Below are 26,479 nucleotides of genomic sequence, written 5' to 3' on the forward strand. Positions count from 1 at the left end.
ACAGAAACCTCAAGACTTTAAGGCCAACATTTGTGCGTTCTTGAATGCAACTACAGCTGATGTCTTCTCCATGCTTCTCCCCCTCCCTGGCCAGCTTACCTTGGGAAACACCAGCTGAGCACTTATTCCCTCATAGGTTAAAAAAAAAAGAAAAAAAAAAGATTTACTACTGAAAGACATGGAGTTCATTAGTGACTTAATTTAAAGTTGAAATTCACATGTGGCTACAAGCATTCGAGAAGTCTGTCCCACAGACACAACTATGCATTTTTGCTTCTCTGTGTTCTGCCACATGGTGGTCCAGCATTTGACTGCAGTTATTTATAGGGAGCAGTGTAACTCCCCTCCTGCAACGCAAAAGGGTCTAAATGAAATTCAGCAGTTGTCAACAATACTACATAAGAGTTCAGGGCAAGAACTGAAGTCACATGTCACATGGTGAGCAGTCAAAAACAAGCAGCACATAATTAGTCCAACATGACGTTTGGTGAAGAAATAATGGCTCAATAAAATAATCCAGTTATTAAAAAGTGTACATTCATGTAGAAAGAAAGTCAATATAAAAGAAACAAAAGAAATCTGGAACAAAGTCTGAAAATCCTTTTTTTTAAAAAAAAATAAATAAATAAAAGTGAGACAGTAGATCAATTGCAATGCCAGTATGTTCCAGGCAATGCTCTTTAATGAAAATCAAAGTCAAATGAAAGCACCCACCCTTTTAGAAGCATGAATAGGATATGTGGATGGGCGCTAATGTATTCCACAGTAGGGCTGCGTGTGCCAATTTGTCTTCTCAAGATGTTGTTAAATATCTGGGAAACGTCCTTTTTGCCCTGTTAAAGAAGCAAAACATATCTTCAACTGTAAAAGCATGAGTAAATGACCATTCACTATAATATCCATTTAAAGCAGAAATGAAATTTAAAACAAAAACAAGTCTGTCTCCTTTTGGGGCCCCCCATAGTCCCACCACATCACACTTGCACTTTTCTCTATGCCACAAGAAGGTTTACTCCCTTGGGTGGCTCTGAAGAATACTTAATCCCACACACACCCATTTATACCTTTTTTTTTTTTTTTCTTCTCTGGATGAAGATGTGTACCCTCTTTATTCTGTTGAGCAACTCCCTGGCTATTTCATGTAACAACATTAAAAATAATGAAGCAAACAAGTACCCTGAGCCAAATGTGCTTTTGCAGTGTGTATTATTGCTCCCATAGCCTCCAAATATAAGTTGTCAAGCTAGAAGCTGGTACAATGAAACACAGCCTGGCTTTCTAAAGCTGAAGATTTTCATTATTTGGATGTCATCAATGCAAATGCAACTGCAGTCTTGAAAAAATCAGGGTTAAATTTAAAACTGTACCCCTTATTTAACCATGCAGAATGAAATAATTGCCATTGATAAGAAGGCTGTGTCACATACATGTCCCAGCTTCATTCACAGCTAAGATGGGAAGGATCTTTAACTTTGTCCTAAATTTCTCCTCTCTCTAGGCCTACACACATCTGTACAATCATCTTTTGTCTTTGCATACTTCCCCGTGCAGATAACTTTGCGGAAGGCCCTTCCAGATTGTGCTCTATCCAGCTACAGAGCTTGCCAACGCATCTTGCTTTCTAAGTCCTCTTCCTCCCCACCGCTTTCTCTCCCCTGGCCGCAGGAGACAAATTGATGGGTGCAATTAATAGAGGGGAGAGACCGCCGTGCTAATGGCCAGTAACCAAGGCACTGAGCAAACAGCAGGTCACTATGCACAGGGCGAGCTCAAGCAAAAGGTTGCTTATAATCTCGACACGCTCATTGATCTGTCTTGAGAGGACAAACATTCCTTGGCGAAGGAATTATTGAATGTTTTAAGCCAAGGCACAGACAGTTTCACACAGAGAGAAATTCCCTGGTTTCACCTCTGCAAATAAATCACTGCTGAGAAACACAAAATATTCTGCTTCCCTACTCATTCCAACCCAGCTGGCCTGGGGACTCAGGGACTCGGGGAATTAAATATGAGGATCAAATCAGACCAGGCCAATCCACCTGCCTTTGTCTGCAGCACTTCTGACCTCTGGACATTCTCTTAATGAAGCTAATTCTTTATAAAGATGCCCCATTCTCCCTATCTTCACAACACCCATAACAGATGTCTGGAATCCTGCGATCCCCAGCGACTTCAGCAGTTACTCCAACATGAAAGCAATCCAGAAAGAGAAGAGCTGTCGAAAGGGGAGAGATAAAAAATGGCCCCAAATTAAGTGATTCTTTCTGCTATGCCAAATTTTATACTAGTTACTTAATGCTAGGTGTACTACAGCATTATGTCCAACAGCAGCATATTTTCCAGAGACCAGTGATCAGGAAGGAAGCTGGTCTCTCCGAATTCTTCTCAGGAAAACAGAGGCAGATAGAAGGAAACCAAGGCAGACTTCCCTCACCATCAGACATCCATAAAAATTGTAGGAATGCTTTTGCAATGCTTCTCACTTGGATCTGCAATTCCAGTTTGCCTTATAATGAAATACATATGACAACTGAAGCAAAAGATAAGGCAGCATGGAGAGCACGACGGCTAGACAAGAACAAATTAACAAAGAAAAACCTCAGAAGATGCCATCATATGAATAACAAATTGCATAATACTACATCTACTGCAGTTTAGCTCCTATCTCAAGATAAAGTGAGAGAAACCGTCCAATGTTGCCAGTCCTGGGCTTGTGGCTATTTACTGTCCTTTTTATGGGCTTTACAGCTTGTAAACCATTAGGCTTATATGCAGTTAGTAACATCTTAGTTTTTGTTTTTAAATAGACTTCTTTGGAATGCACCTTTGCCTCAACTCTTCAAAGTTCAACAATAAATTTCATGTTCTAAATTTGCAAAAATCTATCCAGTCTGATCTTGATTCTGGGCTCCTGCTCAAACCCAACTTTAGTGCTTCTTAACAGTATTATCAACAAAATTATATAGAACCAAAGAATCATCAAGGTTGGAAAAGCCCTCCAAGGTCATCTGGTCCAACCATCCCCTACCACCAGTGTCACCTACTAAACCATGTCCCCAGGCACCACGTCCAGCCTTTCCTTGAACACCCCCAGGGACGGTGACTCCACCACCTCCCTGGGCAACCCATTCAAATGCCTAACTAAAATCATATTGTTTCTTGAGTGGCAGAAGCAATAAACCTCTGTTTTTTATAGATGTGTGATGGAGATATGGAAGGACATGACAATGCCCTCTATACACACACATATACCCCTGCCACGTGCTGCAAAGCATACTGGCAGATGAAACACAAATGAGACAGGCAGGACTTCAGTCTGTGCTTCTGCCTTTTGCTAGGTGGGGGCATTAGCTCCCGTCTCTCTCTTCTAAACAGCCAGCAAGTTTCACAAAGTCTTTGAAATCACATCTTCAAAGGCTAGTTCAACTACGCAAAAATTAAGTTCAAAGTGGCCAGCAGGTTCAACAATTTTTGGGATGGCGAGGGGTAGTGAGGAGAAGAAAGGGAGTCAGGACAAAATGAAGTAATTTACATAAATATTATCTCCTTCAGCAATCAGATGTTCAGGTATTGGTTATTTTAATTTCTACCATGACATATAGATCAAAAACCTAACTTGCATGTTAAAAAGTGATTATATTGCTTGTTTAATGAAGAAACCTAAATATCAGCTGTGGACAAAGAACAAAATAAGCAGAAAAGTTGATAAACTAAAAATGTCTATGGGAATTTGAAGACAAGGCAGCATATTCTCTTACTACCCTCTTATTCAATGATATTTCATTTCTACTGGTTTACTAAAGAGTATGTTGAATAGTTTTGCTAAATGACTGAACAGGTTTTATCATAGAAAAATCTGTTTTTCAATAAAAGCTATTTAGGATTTTTTTTACTAACAGATTTCTTTTTTTTTGCCTGACAAAAAAATGCAGATGATCAGGCAACTGAAAAAAATCCAGTAGTTTCCCTTCTCTGTTGTATTTGCTAACAGTATCTTCTCTTCCCTCCCTCTCATTTTCTTCAAAAATATATAAATATAAAATACATGTATTTTTTTGGGTTATGGTTTTGCGTGGATTTTTTTTTGTACTTAAGGCATCTAACAGTTACTGGGGAAAGATGACAGCTGAAAAGATCTGAAGAAATTCTAGCATAAAAAATCTCCTGAACTCAAGACCTTAAGAAGAGTGAGAGAACTTCACTAGCAACAACATTTCAACACCTACTGGAAAATCAATCAGTCCCTTGAATGCTGGCTTTACTGGGGACAGGAGGAAGAGGAGGCAAAAGCAACCATAAAACTCCCATCGTTCCTCCTTTTCATTCATTTTCAAAATGGAAAGCGAAATGAAGTAACAACAAATGACTTCAATAATGGGATAACTCTTACAGAAGAAAGTAAATGTCACAAAAGGTGACTCTGAAAGCATCAGGTGATCTCTCCAAGGAGCTGCTTTTTAAAATTCAAAATCAACCCTGCCCTACACACTGTCCTGGCTTCAGACCTTAGTGGAAGAGGTTTGATTTCTGGGAACCAGGGATTTTGATCTGCTGGGAGATCCTCAGACACTTCTGACAATTCATCAGTGCCAGCGAACCATAGAAAATGCACAGAAGCCCTCAGAGGCCAGTATCCCAGCTGACCTTGGACCACAGAAATACTGTAATGTCCTGGCAGTGATGAAGTTTCTTCCCTGACCATATTAGCTAAAGTTCAGTTAAAAGGGTTTATATTTATTCTGAATTGCTGTAATCTGTTTTTACTAAAACTCTTCTTCTCCTTAATTATACGGAACTTCAGTTATCTTAATTCTACTAAATTCTTAGCTTTAACAACAGAACTGGCCATAAATTCCATGGACTATATAATTATATAATATTTATTTATTTTCTGTTGAAAAATAATATATATATTCTTTTCTTCTTTAATCAAAAAAAAAAAATGTAAGTGGGGGCAATCCAATTTACCTTGCCACCTGCTGGCAGTTTTCAACACCTTTTTCTACTTTTTTCCTTTCAACTAAACTACCTTAATTTTTTCAGTCTTTTTCATAAGAGACTTTCCCATGTTTACAATTATTTTCACTCCATGTCACTGAAACCCTTCTCAAATCAGACACACTTCAGAGATAGTGATTGACTCCTGCTGCAGTCTCCCAAAGTAAGAGGTTAATAATCACTGCAGCGTGCAAGGTCATAAACAGTATTCTCATCATCATTTCCTATCTTGTTCGGATTCACGCAGTAATATTTCTTTCTTGTTTATAAAAAAAAAAACGAAAAGGTTAAATCAGATGCACTGCATATACTTCTAGTATATGAACACATCTGTCAGTATACTGAACAACCTACAACTACCTTCCTCAGCGTGGGAGAAATGGTGCAACCATGTGTCAAGTGCAATAAAATTATTTAGGCTTCAGAAAAACACAGCTATCATCACAGCCAACACTGAGACCAGGGAGATAAGGTTTATGTACTTTGACCCACCTCAAAATCTATCAGCTGCAGGTTGGCAATAAGCGTCACCAGAAGGCCACTGTTGTACAATTCTTGTGCCAGCTGAGCCACTACTTCTGTAGGCGGCTCCTTGTCCGTGGTCCCACACAGAATTTCCTTCATTGCTTGCAGGGATTTTGACACTTCCTCTGATGCCTGTTGACCAACAGACAAGGGTTTGGTTTGGTTTTGTAAAGAAAGTAAGAAAATCAGATTGTTTTAAATTTAAAAAGACGAACAGTTCAAAACAAAAGCTTCTAACTGCACCTGTGATGATCACAGCTCTTTAATACTCTGTTGTAATTCCCAAGGCTGCAATGCCCACACCAGATCCTGCAGGCCTTACACTACACATAGATATATTCAACTTAAACATGGCATACTGTCACTTCCAGGCCATGGGCATGAAATAGAGTCAGAAATACAGTTACCAACCCATGACATCAAGATCCTTTGTGAGTGCTCCCCCAAAGAAGCGGGGAGCAGCTCCGCTACCACTCCTGCAGTGGGCTCCCTCAAGACTTGTGGGGCGAGAGGCACAAAACTGGGGCACCTGGAGGCTATGTTGCCCCCATCCAGAACTGCTTGCTGATGGCCTGTCCTGGCTCCTAACAGCCAACTTAAATAACCCCTGTAACCCTGCCAGCCTTATGTTGCCACCACCTATTTCTCCTCGTCACGTATGCTCCAAGCCAGCATCTTCAGCAAGGGATTTATCTGAAGAGTGCACAGGCACTTCAGGTTCAGGTTGGGAAATTATTTAGCAGCTTAACTTGCTTTCAGTAAAGCTCCACAGCTGGCTCCCAACAAACCAAGTCTTTCATTTTTACCCCCACCTAGTGTATACTAATTCAATGCAAAGTTTCAAATACCGAATGTATAAAAAAAATAATCAAGAACTGTCTTATGAAATATTTGGAAGATAAAGCTTACAACAGAGAAAAATGAAGGAGAAAAGCACAAAACCAGGTAACAGCTCAGTGTTGGTGGCAGTCAGCTGGTTTCAATGAGATGTGAATTACAACGTCCCAGTTTCAAAGGGGAAGCAACCATCGGTCGCAGCGAGGTAGCTCTGTCCTCACAGCCTCCTCCTTTCCATCCTGTATAAGTAAAGGCTCCTTGGAGCAAAGGCTTGATTCGTGAGCATGTGTTTGCTTTAAATCCTACCTGCTGTAGCCACTGGGCTGTGCAGGCAATAGCTCCTTCTGGGTCAGGGTATATTTAATACACGCATGACCAGCAGCCAGCACATATATAAGGCTGGTTGGATTTATATTTTTTTTTGGCAGGGTGTGGTAAGCAAGTAAAGGAGAGGTTTGAAAACAAAGATGGTGAAAGTTTCCGAAGCTAGGACAGCATTTTATGTCTAAATTGCAAAACACTTATTTGAAACGAGTGTTTCAGTAGCTAAGCAGGAAAAAAATACAAAACAATACACAGAGAAAAAAACAAAAACAAAAACAAAAAAACAGTCATTTGTAAAAGCTAATTGGACATTAATGGATGTTCAAAGCCAGATCGATAATTTCAATACGTCTCTCACATAAACTGAAAGGGAAAATGTCATGCTTCCAAATGTCACCACATCAATCCCCATAAAACAATCCCGCAGTGCTCAGGAGAAACATCTCCCAAGTGCTGCTGATCTCCAAACACTTCAATATTGACTTACATCACAGAATTTATTCACGTTAGTATAAACTGAAAAAAAAAGCCACCTTCACATCACATCTACCTGGATGATTCAAGGTAGATGATCCATTTTGGACAGCAGAAAGCATCTCCCCCAGTCTGTCTGTACCTATTCACAGTTTTCTAGTTTAGACAGGCCAGCATGAGTGGCATGTAAATGAGTATGACTATGTGGTAACTTTAACCACAGCAGAAGTCTTTTTTGTTCCTTAATGCAGTTCAGTAGAAGAGCCTATTTTTATCACAAACACTAGTGGTATGTCACTAGAGATATCCCACAGAGTACAGATGGGATTAACAACGGGGGTGCTATCTTGTAAACTAAAGCTCTAAATCTTTATAAGAACTGTGCAAATATTTTCATACCAAAGGAAAATCCATACGTTTTTGGCTTTTCACCCATTCTTCTTGGTAGGGTGTGAATATCTCTGGCATTCTGTGGGTAAAAAAATTAATACCTCTCCTTTAAAGCATAAGTAGTCCTTTCTGATGTGTAGAAAAAGCCTGCAATACTCTGCTTTTTGTTTTGTTCTCAAAATGAGGCCAAAAAGTAAAGTGCTGAAGGAGAAAGAAACGACAGAACATCGTAGTGTTGATGGGCACAACGGGGCCCAAATGGAGCTGTGTTTCTCTGATCAATCTGCCATCCCATCCACTCACCTTTTTTGCTTTTGTACGTGCAATTTACATTTCATATTTAACTTCCTCCTTCTTTATATCCTCTGGATATTCTGTGGTTTGACATTCAAGCCTCTACCAAAAGCTATGGTCAAATCGAAGGACTGCTCTTCTACCTCTATCCCTTATAATCTACCTGTAGCAAAATCATAGTCCCAAGCACAGATTTGTGAATTAACAGCCACTTCCACTCTCCACTTTGACATTTCCACTTAATCTTACTATTTTTTTTAGAATAATACCCTAAGTAGATAAGCACTGTGTCTGGGATGGAAACTTGCGCAAGACTCTGAAGAAAAAGTCATTCCAAGATCCAAAGATCCCAGATTTGTCCAAAAGAAACAATAAAGCCAAATATATTCACTTGAATACGTTGAACATAAATGACAACAGAAACATAGCTACAGAACTTCTCATACAAAGCCAGACTGGTCCTGACCTTTTTAAAGAAAACATGAAAAAAACACTAACCAGCAAAACCCTCAGCAAGACGTTCTTCCCCCCAGCAATGCCACAAACATAAATTTTGTGACAAAAGGAGAGATTTGATAGAAAAACTGAAGTCTACTATGCCTTATGTACTGCAATTTACCTTACATCAGTGGCAACAACAACAAAAATCAAGTACTGCAGCTGTCACTTCAGAAGTCCCAGAGCAAAAGAAAAGGTTTCATGAAACTTGTAAGGATGTTACCCATTTTCCTCATTCTTGTAACTAAGCACAATCAGTTTTTCAGAACTATTAGATCATTCTCCTCTAGGCATGAGTCCTGTACATCATGATTGAATTTATTTCTTTATATTTTAGAGATGTTGGTGTGGGAGTATAGGAAAGAGAGAGAGACAACTGAACACAAGTCCTAAGCTTATATACTTATTGCATGCAAGTGTCAAAAGTGGCATGTGCTGAACTTTGGACAAATAAGTTGCAGACAGGGACAACAAAGAAAAAATTAAATGCAAGCTGATTCCCAGCATGTGCATCAATTTAATGGTTGTGTTGCTGTCACTGCACAGGCATCAGGATCTCAACCTCCTAAAGCAAATTGAAGGCTTCTAGTCTTCATTTCTGCCATGCAAGCACTACTGTTATCTCAGTTCACAACACCCAAACTTGGGAGGATCCAATGCCACTCCAGAACATTGTAAAATTCAGTGTGGGTACATGGACAAGCCATGAGTGAGTTACAGGACTGATTTGAAATAGCTATGTAAAGGAAATGAAGGAGAGCACAACCTGTACTGACCTGTGCAATGAAGGCAAGTTTTCCAGCAATGGCCATTTCTTCTTTACTTTGGCCCAACACAGGACTAACAAGTTGTTTTTTTTTTTCCAGCAAAAAATAACTTATTACTCATAGAGCATAGTTTTCTGTGACCAGCAACTCACAGGAAGTCTGAGAGTCCATTTAGAAATAAAATGTTTTCTGTAAATATTGAAACATAACAGCTCTTGCTTTGATCAGCCTACTAACCTTACTGGGCTGTCTAATGGGCAATAGCCTTAGAGATGGAGAACTGACAGAAGAGATAAGCATACATTAATTCTCTAAGTTAAATTATAAACATGCTCAACCTCTCCTGTTGATAAAGCTGGGGTTTTGTCAGCATTAATGTGTCTTTCCAAACCTATCAACAGCTTCAGCAGTGAGAGCTGGAAACTTATGTGTTGAAGATGCTTGGTCTTAAGCTTGCTTCCCTTGCAAAACGAAGCCTTGTTGCTGTTGACTTAATAGGATCATAACATAAAGAAGTTCCTGAAGAAATGATGCCCTGAAATTCTATTTGGGAAAAAAAAATATCTTCCTCTCCTTTCTTCAAGATCTCAAAGACTTTCTCTCCTATCTGCAGCTTAACAGAAGTCTGAAGACCAGGTGACTTTGTTGCAGAGGTTCACTCATTATTTCAGGATGGGTAATGCTATGCCTATAATTAAATATTTCAGCACTCCAGTGTTATGAAACATCTTAATTTTCCTTTGCCACAGAACTAATACTGGGTTCTTCAGTCTAACTTGCTTTGCTAGGTCTAGAAGACTATTTTTTAGTTTTACCTATTTTGGACTGATCTCTGTGGGAAGGCCAAAGTGCGTAACAATGTTCTTAGGACAGCAGTTTAACAGGCTTGGAAAAGCTGGGAATGCTGCCTGAAAAGTTACATTTTTCTCTATATTTTACAGTTATACAAGACACTGCAATAAGGAGCGCCTTGTGTTTTTCATTAAGGGATTATGAAGAAATCCTACAGGTCTTAAAATTTTTCTGTTCTTGTAAAATCTTCCAGGGAGATTTTAAAGGGTAGCGTGAAAGGTTAAAACAAAAGTCTTATCCGTTGTTCATGCAGAAAGCTGAATTTTTATTCCTGTAATCACGTAATTGTGTATTTTCCATACTCAAAGGGTAAGCTGTCTTATCTGTAACTGCTTGTGCATAATATAGAAAAAAAAAAAAAAAAAAAAGCAAGTCTTCCGCTTCAGAAACAAAAACTTCACGAAGGCAGTTTTTGAAAAAAAAAAAAAAACAAAGCACATCACAGCAATGTTTTATCAGGAATCCCTAATTTTAACAACTTTAATTTCTAGCCCTTCCAATATGGCTAATAGAAGTTACCTCTGCTTACAAACCTTGCCCTTTGCTTTTTCTTTGCTATTTACACCAATTTCACTTTTATCCTAAACATGTCCTATTATGCATTTGTGATCCAGATCTGTTATGCTTGTCAAAGAGGCAGATGGATCTCCCATTGTGCAATGTGTGCTTGCAGCCCAGAAACCAACCATATCCTGGGCTGCATCAAAAGAAGTATGGCCAGCAGGGCGAGGGAAATGATTCTCCCCCTCTGCTCTGCTCTCATAAGACCACTCCTGGAGTGCTGCATCCAGGTCTGGGCCAAACAGCACAAAAAGAACATAGAAGTATTAGAGAGAGTCCAGAGGAGTGCCACAAAGATCATCAGAGGGCTGGAGCACCTCTCCTATGAAGACAGGCTGAGGGAGTTAGGGTTGTTCAAGCCTGGAGAAGAAAAGGCTCCAGGGAGACCTTACAGTGGCCTTCCAGAACGTAAGGGGCCTCTGCGAGAAAGCTGGGGAGGGACTCTTTGCCAGTGGAGTGACAGGACATGGAGTTATGGCTTTAAACTAAACGAGGGTAGGGTTTAGATTAGATATTTAGAAGAAATCCTTTACTATGAGGGTGGTGAGGCCCTGGCACAGGTTGCCCAGAGAAACTGTTGATGCAGCCCTGGAAGTGTTCAAGGCCAGGCTGGATGGGGCTTTGGGCAACCTGGTCTGGTGGGAGGTGTCCCTGCCCATGGCAGGGGGTTGGAATAGGTGATCATTACGGTCCCTTCCAACCTAAACCCTTCTGTGAATGTAGATTCACTGCATCTTTTTACTCCTCTTCAAGGAAGAATACAAAAACCACAAGGGGAAAAAGCATCAGGCCTTGAATTAATCATCAGTCTGAGCTGCTCCTCTACCTGAAATGCAACTTTCAATGCTATCAGTGGATTGTCTCTGTGTTACCTGCTTTACAGGCAGGTCAGAGGTTTCACACATATGTACCTATGTTACAGGTCAGAATGGCCTATTCTTACAGGGACTCAACATAACATTCATGACCAACTGTAACAGCATAATGGAGAATTCAGGAACATCTGAACTGACTTACTCTTGATGCGATTTCAAGCTAAAAGGATATACAGGAAGAAACTGTAGACTTCAGCAGAACGTTTTGGATCAGGAAGCTGAATTCTGACATTTAGCAAAACATTATGGCCTATTACTCAAGGAGGCTGGCAAGGACAACCTAGTAAAGCAGGCACAATAATTAAAGTTCTAAGAGGCAATATGATTACATGAAAGAGATAGGGTCGCCCCACCTGGACATAAATTCCTTTCCCATTGTTAATCCTGCACTTAAGGCAGAACTAAAGGTTGTAAGGTGCTTAGAAATGGAAAAGAAAATGGAAGAGACAAGCTTTAAGCTCTCAGCACTAGCGCCTGATAGTATCTAGAGTTTCTCCCACCTCTAAGAGCAACAACAGGCCTTGGCAGAATGGGGAAGCTGAAACAAAACATGCCACAAAGTCCCAGGGCATGTGAATTTTGTGCAGAGTTAGAAGGAAGGGGCGCCAAGCCCTTCTTATCTTATTCGCTTTGTTTGAGTGTACAGCAATGAAGTCAAAGGCAATTTTGCAACTGGCTTTGGCAGCTGCAGAATCGAGTCCACTGGTATTAGCATTTGTGATAGTCATCCAATCGCTTGTCCATGCAAATGCACATCCTGTCCTCTGCATGCACCTCATCTTACACACAGCTTCCCCGTTGCCCTATCAGTGCAGGAGGAAGATGAAAATGCTCTGGTAATGGCTTCATTGGTCCTAAATAAGACAGCAGGATTTATTGATTAAAAAAAAAAAATGTTAAAAATTTCCATAAGACTCTTAACTGTAGCTGTATTAAAATGCTGCTGTCCTGACCCTTCTGAAGAGCAGTGAATGTGTTACAGCACATGGAGATGAAATGGAGGTCAGATTACACTGACCTGAACAGGCAGTCTCGTTAGAAAAAATGTAAGTGAAAGGGGAAGAAACTAGATGCTTTGAGTTATTTTACATCTAGCTTTACTATATTGCTGAATACCAATTAAAAATGCTGAAGCCTGTGGCTCTGCCTGTCAGAAACCACTCAATGCAGAGCCCTGGATGAGCTCTAACTCATCGGGTTTTTAGGGTCCATGACAAACCCAAGGCTTGAACCAGCTACCAAAAACTGCAAATCTTTCAGGACAACTAGGCCAAGCCCAGACAGCTTAGGGCCAAGCACACAGAAGTCTAGGCCAAGTTTCAACCAACCCCAGATCCGCTTCCCATCCTGAATTAAAAGCATGTGACACTTGGAAGGCTTTTGTTGAAGCGTGGGTTCAGAAAATGTTACCAAACCTGTAGGCACTGCAGATGGCACTGAGTCAGGGCTGCCACACCCCAGCGTGTTTGGTTAGCAGCAAGAGCGGGATGTTTTCAGGGACATGCCTCGGGGACATCTTGTGTGCAACCTGAAGGGCTTTACACTGACCAGACTTGTGGCTGAACACAAGGCTTCAAGGAGATGAGATGTCACCCTCTTTTTTTGTGAGATGGATCAAGCATCTGCTCCATTAATGTCATTTTACAATATCCATCGACAAAATACACAACAGCATTCATGGTAATATATTAACTAGTATGTCACCGGTTGTCTTTCCTTAGGTTCAACAATTGTGCTGACCTCTGTGCTGCTATCAGGGTTTCTCTTCCGTGCTCCCTGTTTACGCACGTCCTCTGATACAGCAGTCTGTGCCAGAAAGTGGGAAGAGGTACAGGGTCTAAACCCCAAAGGCTTCCTTTCCTAGGTTGTTCAATATTTCCTTGCTTTTCTAGTTAATTCCAGAATGGATATTTCTCATTAAATACAAGCAAGTTTGGTTCAACATGACTGAGAATAACTTTTCATGAGATTTATAGAATTCTGTAATAACATATAATTAATTGTTCTTCACTGCATCAAAGTCTGAACGTGATGTCAGCAACTGTACATGTCATAGGAATACCTCATTTATTGCAGATGTTGGAAAAGGAGGATGCTTCACAAGGAAGGCTTTAGTATGCTTTTCAGCTGTCTTAGCCTACTTAATCCTGTAATTGTTACATTTGCTTTTCCATTGCTGCAATACCTTCTATAAAGTAGATGCTATTAAAAAATCAAAGAAAAAATAAGGTGTTAGAAAAAGCACTTCACAGAAAGAGGAGCCATGCGTGGTAGCACTTCTCGACCTGTGCTATCAGCTTTCAGAATGCAGCTTAGAACAAAGCTTTAAACACACATGCAAGCAAACAAAAATAAAACACCCATAAAATAAAAACTAAGGAAGGAGCATTCCAACTTGGCCTACTTTTCAGTTGGGAATGTTTAAAGAGCATTATGGCAACACTGCACACATTAATGGATTAAAAAAATATGTGGAAGAACTGGGTCAAACTCAATCCTTATCTAAGGAGACAGATGCTAGTCCAGTCAATAGCTCAGTCAAAGTCTGAATGGGCCCTATTCTACGACTAACAATAAGCATCATTAAGAAAGAGGGCAAACTTCTGTATACTATGTGTGTATGAGGAAATGTATCTCGGAGAAGACATATAATTGCCTTTACACTTCCAAGTAGCCCTATCTATCAAGTTGTGTCTTTGCCCCTCTTCCCATTACTCAAAAAGTCTTCCCCAGTTTGCTGACAGGCTCCTTCTACCTGAGCACTGCAGAGCTTGGGAGGAACGATCATTTCTGCATTATTTAAAAATAGCCCCTCCAGAGCACAGATGGCTCCTGCTGAAAGTTGCACGAGGCTTTATTTGAACTGTCAGCCTCGTACAGCCCCAGCCCATGGCATTTTCACCTCATACTTAAGATTCTCAGCTCAGGAAAGGGAATGGGGAAGTTCTCCTCCAGGCTTGCAGTTACTTAGGCCTCGCCACTCTTCTCTGTCAATTCGAAGTTTATTAGCAGCTTTTAGCTGTCTCAGCCCACATGCCACATTTGCTGTACTACAATAACAACTGAACTGTCACAGGATACATCTTGTTTAAGTATCTGAGGCAAGTTCTAGTTGGAAGCAGTTTTGCAAGCAAGCAACGCCAGGGATGCTGTGGAGTGGCATTCCTGCTAGTCCTGGGAACCTCAATTTTATGATGAGGCACAGTGGCACCTCTCCAGTTTTCTCAGAAATCTGAAAAAATGGGAGAGCCCTGACCCCCAAAACTTATTTGTTCATAGGCCCACGGGGTCTAAAAATCCTTGGGCAGCTTTTGGATATCAAGGGTCTGTGGGTCTTGCAGGAAGGAGACAGAACTCTGGGTCCTTTTATCAAAGTTTAAGACTCTTCCTTTGGAACATAAATCAGAGAGAAATTTCAACATCTTACAAGCCTCTGAAGAGCACAGAGTGCAGTATTATACTTTTTCTTTGCTCTTGTTTTCATTAAATTTTCTATAATCATATTTAAGACAAAACAACGTTATCCATTAGTATAGTTTGAGTGAGTAAATTTTGAAAACTTGTGCACCATTGAAAGTGCCACCACCTTTTCTTTCCCAATTCAAAATCCAACCAGTATTCAAACACAGGTCTACTGAGCCCACAAACCCTGTATGTCTAGTAAGAGACATTATAGTGACTGTTTTAGCAAGAATTACTTTCCCTAACATTTTTTAAACTTATCATTGTCACAGCACTGAAAATATTTCCTTATGGTTTACCTTCCTGAACTCAGAAACATTAATCAGGCTACCTTCATTAGCAAGTAGGATGCATTTTAGAGCAGCTCATTGCAATGCTTCGGATGCATGGTAGCATTACTGATGAACCTCTGATCTTCTCCTCCAAAGGGAGAAAGGCCCTTTGTGCTTCCTCTGCATCGGAGCACAAGGTCCTGATCCAACAAGCCATGTTGGCATGTGTGTAAATGCCATCCAAAGCAGGGCTGCTTTCTTGACTTAATGTCTTGAAGCTGAAGTAACACCTTGTCCCCCCCCTCCTCTCTCAACCTAGAGAAAAATGATGTATGCGTGGCAGGGGGGACATGGACAGAGTCACCAGGCTGAACATTTCCCTGATCCTGACACCTCTCATGGTCACACGAACGCCAGCCAGGCACAACCAGTAGGTGAGACAAGTGGGCTGTGCAAGGACAGCAGAATGCTCCCCTCAAACACAGCATGGACTCGTCAGTTAAGCTGGCTGCCAAAGTGTTAATTACACAGGATCATTCAGATGAACACAATTCACAGAATTCACAGTTTAGGAGAGTCTGCCAGATTAGGACTTTTAGATATTTTAAATGGCCTGTTTGCATCCCATTCAATCACATGTAGAATAAGCATCATTAGTAAATTCACAAGCTGTCTCCACCCTAAACAGCTAGGGGAAATCTCCCACATCTTCCACTTTGTGAGGAAAACACACACCAGCTGTTATGAGTTTAATGAAAAAATTACATTCAGTTCTCCATTTTCTAAGAAGTCTGAATTTCTCCTACTTTGTCACTAACATCCAAAATAAAAAAAAAAAAAAAAAAAAAAAACACCACCAAAACCCAGCTCAAAACCACAATTCAGAGGAGTCATACTGCAAAGCAAATCAAAAAAGAAACCTGAGTCTAGAGCTTCTGCTTTGAATGTCGTCTTTAATCAGGTTCTGAAGAATGAATTCAGAAGGGGAGGACAGACGCTGCCGATTTATTTATTTATTTAAGTTTTAGTTCAGAGTCAAATTCTCCCAGTGCTTTTTCAGTTAACTGAAGGTATTTCAGCATGAGACATCAAATACCAGAGGCCTCACTGAAATCCACGTGACTGATGTTACATAATTAACATGCTCCGAGCTACTTGCTTTGAACCTAAAAGTTTCCAGAGAATTTCACTTTGGATGCAGAGGCAACTGTGCTTACCTTGTAGTTTTGGCTCATTCTAACACAAACTCCTGTGCAAGGTGGGAGGAGGACAACATGCAAACACAAACATCAGCTGCAGAAGAACTGTGCTAATGGAAAATTGTCAGCTACTTCTGCTCCACTGTCACTCAGATCTAATCCAAAAGTAGTTTGTTATTAATTAAAATCATGTTCTATAGTGGGGTGTGCCTTCTTAACTGGTCATTGAGTAGTAGAGTAGTAAAAATAACTCAGGTCTGTATCACAGAGATAAAGGACAGCAGTAATATTAGCAAAAACCCAGCACTATAATTAGAATACAAAGAAGCAGAGCACATTTAGGAAGTACTGATACAGTGAGACCTCATACATACAGGTTTGATGCTTTATGTGAACACTGTTCATCAGAAGTAAGTTTTGCTCTGGGGGTACCTACACATTAATTGGCAGTCTCATTCGTTATCCTGCTAGAACAATTAATAGGATAATAACTTTCAAATAGTCCTCCATGCTGCTTTGCTAGATGCATTGTTATTCAAAGTAGTAGATCTTTTTGAATAAGGCTTCTGGATCTCAACGTTTTCTTTTTGACCCCCAGATCTGTTGTCCTCTACTTATGCAAGCTCACTGGTTTCAGTAGAACTGTTCAAACATAAAGCTACTTACATGTGGAAGTGCTTGCAGAATCAGGGCAGTGAGCGAACACAATTTCATTCCCTTCATTCTGCAGTTTCCCCAGCATAAAACCCTTATCAGTTGTCTACAACATTACCTCATACCTTGTCTGTTTTTTTTTTCTTGTTTTTCCAATATGGCCATGTTTTCTTTCAGAATTTTCACAATCTCAGCAGGATTTTTGTGCGATTTACTAAACAAAGGCATGTTTTTTCTTCACCTGGATTTCTTCTTTCAGTATAGAAGAGGACTGCCTTAAACCAAATGAGAAACAAAAATAGCTTTTAAGGTTTATACAAAAAAAAAAAAAGCAATAAAAACACACAAACATTATGAACAATAAAAGGTTATGCCTCAGTCACAATATTTTGCTTCAGCTAAGCAGGTAAAAGTCCTCAGATACAGTCATTGCAGGTTCATTGGGAATTCAACAACCAACATTAGCATGTGGAAAACTACCCAGCACCTGTGCAGGAGCTGGATGCTTCCTAAAGCCTCAGACCTACAGTTCAGTGCTCCACTGAGTCTGTATGCATACATCCAACATATTTTGGACAATGAATGCCTGGCAGACTCCTAGATTTCTGATACTGGTTTCTTTCAAGCTTTACCAGTTCCAATATGATGCACAGTAACTAACTTTAGACCCCAGCACACTAAAAACATCCTTTGTTTAAAACATTGCAAAAAGCTTATCAGCCATCACTCATTCTTCTTCAGCTGCTTTTCTTTTTTGGTCTAAAGGTTCTTGATATGAAGCAGTTTAGGCTACTCCCTAAGTCTGACAGACTTCAAGAATCCATCAGTACCCGTGGGTCAGATCTCACTTATGTAAAGCATTGCCTGAATTAAGTAAGAAATAGAGGATCAGGCCCAAACATGGACACATGTTTTCCTGACATTTAAATGAAAGACTGAGCATTTCAATGAAAATGTTTGCTTGTTTAATTTAAAGCATTCCTCCTCTGGATGGCTGGAAAGGCAAACACTAAACCACTGTATTTATACATGGAAGAAACCAAGTAGCTTAGTTTATGATCCTACAAAGCATTCAGTGGTAAACTCCCATAGCTCTGGCTTAGAGTCTGATACAAAGATCTACTGAAGTCAGCAGACAGACTATGGATGTGCTCTGGTTAGGCCAGTAACACTTTACAGGGAGAGCACAGCCCTATTCTCCATTTCAGCTTGTACAACATGAAGAGGAGGAAAAAAAAAGGCCAAAATAAGCTCATATTTTCATCTCTTCCCACAACAAAAGACAGACATTGTCATCAACCCTTCTCTCACACCTTTGTAAGGTTAGCTGTGAAAGCACAAATACATACACAAATCACTTCCATTTCCTTGTTCTTTTTCAACTCTTACGATAAAAAAGCTTTATCCAAGCAGTTTTAAAGGAGAGAATTAAATTAGTACAATACACGACATATATTTTTAAAAAAACAGAACTGTGCAATGACTTCCCAGTAGTCCCAAATGAACGCGATCCTCTTGTGCTCTGTTGTTACTACCAAAAAACTTCAGAGTCTAACATGAAGTATGATCCCACTCGTGCCATATATCCATATTTTATTAATCCCAAAATTCCTATGGAACTAATACTTCGATTACATATACATTCTTTTACAAATATAAATAGCAATCACATAAAACAGTCAAGTATAAAATTCAAACCACAGAGGAGTATTAAAAAAAAAGCTATACAGATTCTGTCCTAACATCTTATTAAAAACATTTCAAAATATTTGCAGATTATCTTTACAAGAACAGTTTCTATGACACAAAGGAAATATTTTTAAATATCATCTTTGAACCAAAAGTTCCTTAATAATGTCAAGAGTACATGAATTTGTATATAGCTTCTCAGTTGTTGCTAGGTTAGTTTCACAGAAATATTTTCATGTTCAAGTTCTGAAAGCTCTCCTCCTTCAGATTTCCATTTTCAAACTCATGGTTTGGTTCAAACTAATTTTTATTTTTGCAGTTTTGGCTACATAACCTTCAATACTTGGCTGAGCTCTCAGCTAAGGAGTCAAAACGAGCGCTTAGCGCTGCTCCCATCGAGCTCAAAACTGTGATTTTTGGCAGCAGCATCCGATTAGCAACAGAGCAGAGTCACACCTCAACTTGCCAACGTGCAAGACTGAAGGCTGGGTATACTCGTGACTAACTCATTTGGGCATGTTCAGCTACACACAAGCACCGGAAAAGACTGGGCCTCTCACCAGTTAGCTTACTTCATACTTGTAGGCAAAGGCAGTATTATACAATAAATTTGTTTGTAAGCTGCTAGCAAGTGCCAAGCACCCTATAACCACCTCACATGTTCTGCAGTCAGATCAGTTCTTCATGACACAGCTACAAAAGGGCCTAAATCTGCATGTTTTTATTACCCATGAAGACAAGGCACGAGGATATGAAGATGTAAGAGATTTGGAGAGCAGGAGCTTAGCTGGCATGCTGCATTTTAGAAAAAGAAAAAAAATAATCACCAAGGTGTGGTAGGTTTATTCAGATTGCTTAAGACATCCTTTCATCTTCCCCTCTGGCAGGTCTCCACACAAGGAAAAGCAAAGGGGAAGATATTTTGATTTTTTTTATTTTTTTTTTAATTGAGGCAGTCATAACCTACATGTTCTGAGATTTAAGAAAATTAAGTCCACACTTCTAACTGATTTTGGCAACGAATTACAAGCATGTCCCCCCAAAAAAGTAACTTACATAGCTGTCTAAAGTCCAGTGTATTTAAATAATCACTGATGCTGCCAAAACACCCCAGTAGCCAGGCTAGCACTTTTTCTCTGTATGGTTCATCTAACTATTGAGTAACCACAGCACTGCTCAGTGACAAATGATCATTCCTATTCATCTCATAGCCTACCACTGTCCTAATCACAACAGCAAAATTTCTGATAATATGGCAGGAAGGGACTCAAGAGACTGTTTAGTTCATCCCTCCGCTAAGCAGAGCCAAGTCTCTGCTTCACTTCATTTATCAGTCTTACATACAAAGCAAAACATCCACCGCTTGCAAGTGGAGGAAGATATGGAGAAAAAGGGGAAATTATGGCTGTTTGGATTTACCCCTTTTCAGGACATGGGTTTTAATCCATATCAGCATCTGGCAAGAGATGCTCCATCACTCCAGAGAACACTGGCAGCTGCAGGGTACAGTCAGATTCAAGTCCCTTTGGCTTTTCCACATAGGAATGTCTTAGGGGCACATGCTGTTCACAATTACAGACAGAAGCAAGTGCTGGTAGAAGTGCTTTGCTGACATTTGGAAGCTGTACAACTTCGTCTTAGTCTAGCTATTCCACAGGGCACATGGCAAAACGAGGACTCCTTACTTCCAGATTTGTTTCTCATGACTGGATTCTCCAGCATCTAAGAAAGCATTACATTAGCTCCTGCAGCTGCAGCACTTCTGCCCTGTCCTCTTCTTTATATCAACTCTCTGTTCTCCAAACTTTACTTGGAAGCTTTTCTCTTCAGTAGATGTACTAATCTGGTTTAAATTCCCTATTCCCTTTATTGCTTATTGTCATTTTGGGATTTTTTTCTGGAACTCAGTATTTTCAAGACATCTATCCCTTGGTCAAAGTTACTTGAAATTGGTTCCAAAGTTGCAATGGGAAGAGAAGTAGAAAGAGAGAGACACTGTGACCATGCAAAGCTTTGTTTTTTTCAAGAAACCAGTCTAAAAATAATTGAAATATGAAGATGAATGAGAACTGAAAAGAAGGTAATACAAGCTTACTAGAAGTAGCTCATACTACAAACCATTATTAATAAAGGATATTTTTAGACAAAGAAAATACAGTAGACCCCATACATCTGACATAGAAATATGCTAAATTGAACATAATAGAAAAACTAGAAAGAAAATTACCATGTAAGTAGAGATTGATCCTCTGAGAAGGCAACAGTAATTTGGGGACTGAACTTTATTTAGAGAGGCATTGCAACTGAGATCCTACCAACAAACTGTGATGACTCAAAATGTGAAGACATCATCAATACTGAAGAAGACTGGAATATCACTGCTTGCAAAACTGGAGAGCCTGACATAATAAATGTCATAAATAATAAATTGATAGACTAACATAATAAAACGGGATAAAAAACAAGAGTAGAAAGTATCAGATAATGCAGAACGGGAGAACAGACAGAAGAATATCTGCTTCAAGATGAGGACTACCATAAGAAATGACAGACACCTGGGGACAACACTGGTATTTTACAGACAGAAGAAAGACAAACACAAATCTGCAATGAATTAAGGAAGTAATTTCCAGTAGAAAGACAAAAGACATACATGTCTGTACAATGTCTTGATGAAACTTCAGATGGAACTTCAACGTACACAAAACCAAACACCCAAAGTCAAATAAAATCAACGGGGTAAGCCTAGAAGAAAAATACAGGGAGGCTCAAGAAGTTATTTCAGTTAAAATAATAATAACATGTTATTTGTGCACAAGCAAGTGGCTGTAATCTGCCAATGAATAAACGTAAGCTAAAAATGTAAAGTTTCTAACCATTGGAGCTCTGAGATTTGGAAATAACTTGCTCCAACAGGCACACCACAGAGCATCTGTTCATAAATTTTTGACACTGTTGTCTGGCAGCAAGGGACAGAGCTGAATGAGCCCCTTTCTTTCCTACTTTCTAGGAATAACCATTCGATGGAAAACGTTTTCAACAGCATATGTTTTTATAACATGAGAAATCCATTGTAGTCACTTCTGAATTCCTACCAGGGAACAGCCAACTTCTGAAGCGTTAGTTGGGATGATGTTATTTCACCGGTACTCTTGCAAGAGGCTTATGAGGCAAAGGAAAGAAACAGCTGTATCTCACCGGCCTGACTCTCACAGCCTCCAAAGTTGTCTCTTCCATTCACAGGGGAAATGCCCTGGCAGCACTGAACAAGGATTTGTGGTTTCCAAAGTCTGCTGTTGCCATCAGTATAAACACAGCAATTCAGCCTCCAGTGCTGTGGAATCCAACACTTTTTACGAGGTTTACCTTTATAAAAATACTTTCAGAGTATGCTTGTTAGTGGGAGAAAAAAAAGGCATCGATTTTATTTCAGATAAGTGGCAGAAACACCAAAGGACGATTTTAAAGCAACACTTCCTAAATGTTTAGCTGTGCCTGTTCAATTCTGATAAAAGAAAAAATGTATTTCACACAGACCAAAGCTGTAAGTTGAATCCAGAGGTATATAAGGCTTACAAGAAGAGAGCTCTAAGATATTCAGCAGCCTGTCACAGATAACATAACATCCCTTTATACTCAGAGCATGCTTGCCCTCAGAGGCCTCCAACTCTGCAAACATTTAATTAAGACTGAAAACACAATTCCAAAACTGCTTTATACATGCTGTTACTCCCTCCCCTCTGCAAAGGGAGAAGCTGAAGCACAGAAAGATCAGAAGACTTACAAAAGGCCACATTTAAAACATAAAAATTAAAAATCAGTGGCTTTGCCAGGAATGAAACCTAGATCATCTGACACCAAAGCCTACCAGTCTTCAAAATCTCTCTTCTGCTAATTTATCTGCCCATAAAGGGAATGCACTGAAAAATAAAATCACTGCAATTTGAGCTCTCTGATACAGCTATAAAGCACACTAATAGATCTAGTTCTGTTTATAGGCCCACTCCCTGAATTCTTTGCTCTATCATATGCTTTCTTGAAAGATTACAGCACAGCTGAGCTTGTAAGAGCAATGAGGGGAAAATGCAGCCAGCAACATCACTCTACTCATCAGCCAATCCCACTATAAAGTGACTCAGTTAAGTAGCTCAACAACAAACACTTCCTCCTGCCCACAAAGGCAAGAATGAGAGCATGTGATCCTGTTAGTGCATTCTTCTCAGATGTTACTCTGGACAAGCAATTTGCTACTCAAAAATGAATGAGAGAATAATTTCCCTTCCCTTAAGTATCAGACATCTGTCTTCTCTTAGTTCCTAACCTTCATCTGCTTATTTATCAGAATAAAAATATTTCAGTAACTCGTACTGAGTGAGACTTTCTTCTGTGGAAAAAGAGGCTTCATTTTCCATTTACTTCAGTGTGCCTAAGCCCCCATGTATTTTGGGCATGAATCAGCAGACTTTCTTCATAATTTTGCCCAATCAGTTTCTATATAGTGAAAGAGATGCTTTATTCCCTCTTCATTTCTCCCTCCCACAATATTTGGGAAGGCTGTGGCAATTACAGAGTCAAGAACTCAACGCAGGAAATAGAAGACTTTTGATCACCTGGACAAATCTGAGCTGTCCTCCCCGTGCAGTCCCCTCACACAATCCACATTTCATTTGGCAGGCAGAAGGAATCGGGGCTACACGAGTAACTTCTCTTGAAAACCCTCAACAAGTTGCAGATTTTGAAAGGTGCATTGCAAAGCAGACAAAAGATAAACAGATGAAAGGAGAGGGCAGTTTTGTGTCAGGCTGAATGAGTGCTGTCTCTGCTTGGCAACAAAATGATTCCAAAACCTCAGGAATTTACTCATAATAAGCCTCGCTGTTGGCTACTTGTTGAATTCCCAGTCTTGAAAGCACCTGGCACAAAGATGGATATTGGCTGAAACTTTACCTGGAACCTACAAAACCTTGCGGTAATGCTTTCTGCTTTCCCCACAAACACCTCTTCTAACAGGTGGTAAGCATCCTGAAGATCAGACCGAAAATCACTAGGCAGTTCTGCCCTTAACCTGCCTACCTCTATAGAATACAAATGAGAATAATAACAACACTATTGAGCAACTACATGATATTATTATGAAACTGAAGGCACCCATGGCAATGCTCAACTCAAGTGGTGTGTTAAAGCTCTATAGAAGCACTTGAAGAAATTAATAATTGTATTTTCAATTGCATGTCCATTCAATAAAGAACAGAACAAAACAAAAAGATACAGTCTTTCAAATGCTGAATAGCTATCAGGTCACTGAGGCCACAGTTTCATGAGCTCTCTGCTCCCTGACAGTGCCATCCTGCTCCAGATCTATTCACACACCTACAGCACAACCTCTGCCAGACTGGTACAGTTGTTGGCTGGGCCATGTGGTAAGCCAGATCAGGGAACAGATGCAGGTGAACAAAAAATAGCCTGGTGGGGAAAAAAAAGAAAAGGTCAGAACTGGTTTCCAATCCAGTTCTCCACATGGTCTTACAAACAGCCCTACTAGCACAAGATGGGAAAGAGGGGATGGAAAGAGGCCAGAGAGGCAGGGCTTCTGCTGAAGTGCTGAAGCAGACACCACAGCTCAGATGCTCATCAACCAAACCCAGAAAGATATGATGGAAAAGGAGGTGTAAATGCCTGATTATATAAATCAAGACTGAAACTTTATGAAAGTATCCTGAGTAGGATAGAGAGAACAGACTACATCGGTACAGAAAAATGCCAGAATTAAAGTTAGGGACTTTTTGAGCGTTTGACTTTGCTATCTAGCATCCTTCTAGGGCAGCAAATCCTGTGCTAATACATCTATCATTAGAAAATATTTATTATAAAACAGTGTTTGCACACAGCAATCTTGGGTAACATTCAGATTCTAAAGCCATGCAAAAATTGCATCCTGTAGTACCATACTCATACTTGCATCAATCATTTTTGTATCACACAGACTCTCCCACTGATGCTAACAAACTAGCCAGAAGTAGCATTTATATTAAATAAAACTAGAAAGATAAGAAAGCAGCAGATCTTACAGCCACTAAGTTTGACAGGATTGATGAAAAGAATATTTGCGATCCCTATTGCCATTTATCAACGTGGGAGTCTTTCAAAGCTAAAAAATTAAGAATTCAAGTCTATGCCTAACTGTAGTCCATAGAAAAAAACTCCCACAAGCTCAGATGTGCAGAAAGACATCTCTTAACTAACGTCTCTGAAGTACATACAATCCTAAGATAACAGCCCTTAACAGCTTTACAATTACTTAAGTGAAAGGGAAACCAAGTTACATTTCCATTTCTAGTATTAATAACTGTAGAAATAATGGAAAATGGTAATATAATTTAAAGAACATAGGCAGCAGCCAAGAGGGAATATACTTCCTGTAAATCCATTAGTGAGGAACATTAATACCAGTTTTCTTTTTGCTCCATAACTGTGTTATCCCTCTAAACAGCAATGACTTGAGCAAGCCCGATCATTAAAATAGTTCTTTGTAGTGGTAATTTCGCCTTACTGCTAAAATTAGTCCAAGAAAGAGTCGTCGTTCAGGACAACTTCCCTAAAGCTCAGTGAAAGTTCTGCCTGAATAAAGACCTGAGGAACAGCCCCTTTCACGGAGTTAGAGTTTCAGGTTGAGAAGACCCACCGCCGATGAATAGCGAGATGGTTAATTTACATACGCAGTTTCTTGTGACACTTCACACACACGCTCATCTTACATGCATCCCTAGCAGCTCCGGGGTTTCTTATGCAAGTGGCTGTGCTCTCATTCCTCTGCATCTCCAGAGCAAGCCCGCAGCTGCAGGCAGTCAGCAGAGAGGAGCAAGAGAAATGATATATTGCAGATATTTTATTTTTGGAAACCGCACTGTAAATAAACCCATTTCCAGAGATATTCCATGGACACGGAGTGTTTGGCCACGGAGCCAGCGCCTTATGTAACAGAAGGCGTATTGTTTAGGATTGCCTTCTTTAAAAAGCCACTCCTGGTAACACAGTTTACAAAGCTATAAAAAGCTAACAGCGTAACTATAGAGAATAAATAAATGAGACGTTTTATTAGGGAAACGCTATTGCTAACTAGAAAAAAAAAAAAAGAAAGTTCTGTCGAATTACTTAACTTTATGTAATTCCAGCGAGACCATCTCGGCCGATACTTACTGCGTGCAGGCGGCCAGGCGTGCCTAAGCGGCGAAGCGCAGCTCCATGGCGAGGTGCTGAAGACAGCTCTCTGCCAGCGCGGCCAGCCAGAGGTGCTTCTCAGTTATCTCCCATTTAATGGCAGCTTCTCCTTCTTGCTGACACGTGGCGGAGAAAGCAGCTTCCAGAAGCCAGCCTCTCCTGCCGAGCCACCGTTACCCTCTGCAAAAGCGTTAGCAGCAATGAACAGCCAAGCATGCACACGCACGCACACACACACACACACGCGCACTCAAAGCAGCTGTAAATTTCCACTCCCCTTTCCCTTTTCAGCCGGGCTCCTTCATGTGCCAGGGGCAGTTCTGCTTCTGGTCCGACTAGCTCCGTGTCCGGGTGTGCATTTTTCCCACCGCCCTCCCCTGCTTCCCACTCCCTGGCTCGCCTTTCTCACGGGCTCACTCCCCTCCTCCGTCCCTTCCCTCTCTCCACGTCAGAGGAATGCGTGTAAAGCAGAAGAACACGTATCTAGCCCCGCCGAGAGATGTCTCTGGGGTTAAAGGAAGAGATGCAACAATTTCACATCGCTCCTGTAAGTTTCCATTCCCCTCCGAAGTCTTTCCGTGGATGGGAGG

The 26,479-nt window shown here is 40.3% G+C and overlaps 1 protein-coding gene across 1 annotated transcript in view; it reads right to left on the bottom strand.

The window, feature by feature from the left end:
* Nucleotides 1-26,274, bottom strand: part of CAB39L (calcium binding protein 39 like) — a 45,941-nt gene extending 19,667 nt beyond the window's left edge. Inside the window, 5 exon segments of the mRNA XM_032191882.1 lie at nucleotides 715-833; nucleotides 5,491-5,655; nucleotides 17,108-17,122; nucleotides 17,124-17,257; nucleotides 25,869-26,274. Of these exon segments, the coding sequence (XP_032047773.1) occupies nucleotides 715-833; nucleotides 5,491-5,655; nucleotides 17,108-17,122; nucleotides 17,124-17,210 (386 nt within the window). The 5' untranslated portion in view covers nucleotides 17,211-17,257; nucleotides 25,869-26,274.
* Nucleotides 26,275-26,479: the final 205 nt, after the last annotated feature.

The sequence above is a fragment of the Aythya fuligula genome, chromosome 1 (genome assembly GCF_009819795.1).
Source record: "Aythya fuligula isolate bAytFul2 chromosome 1, bAytFul2.pri, whole genome shotgun sequence".
Taxonomy (NCBI): Eukaryota; Metazoa; Chordata; class Aves; order Anseriformes; family Anatidae; genus Aythya; species Aythya fuligula.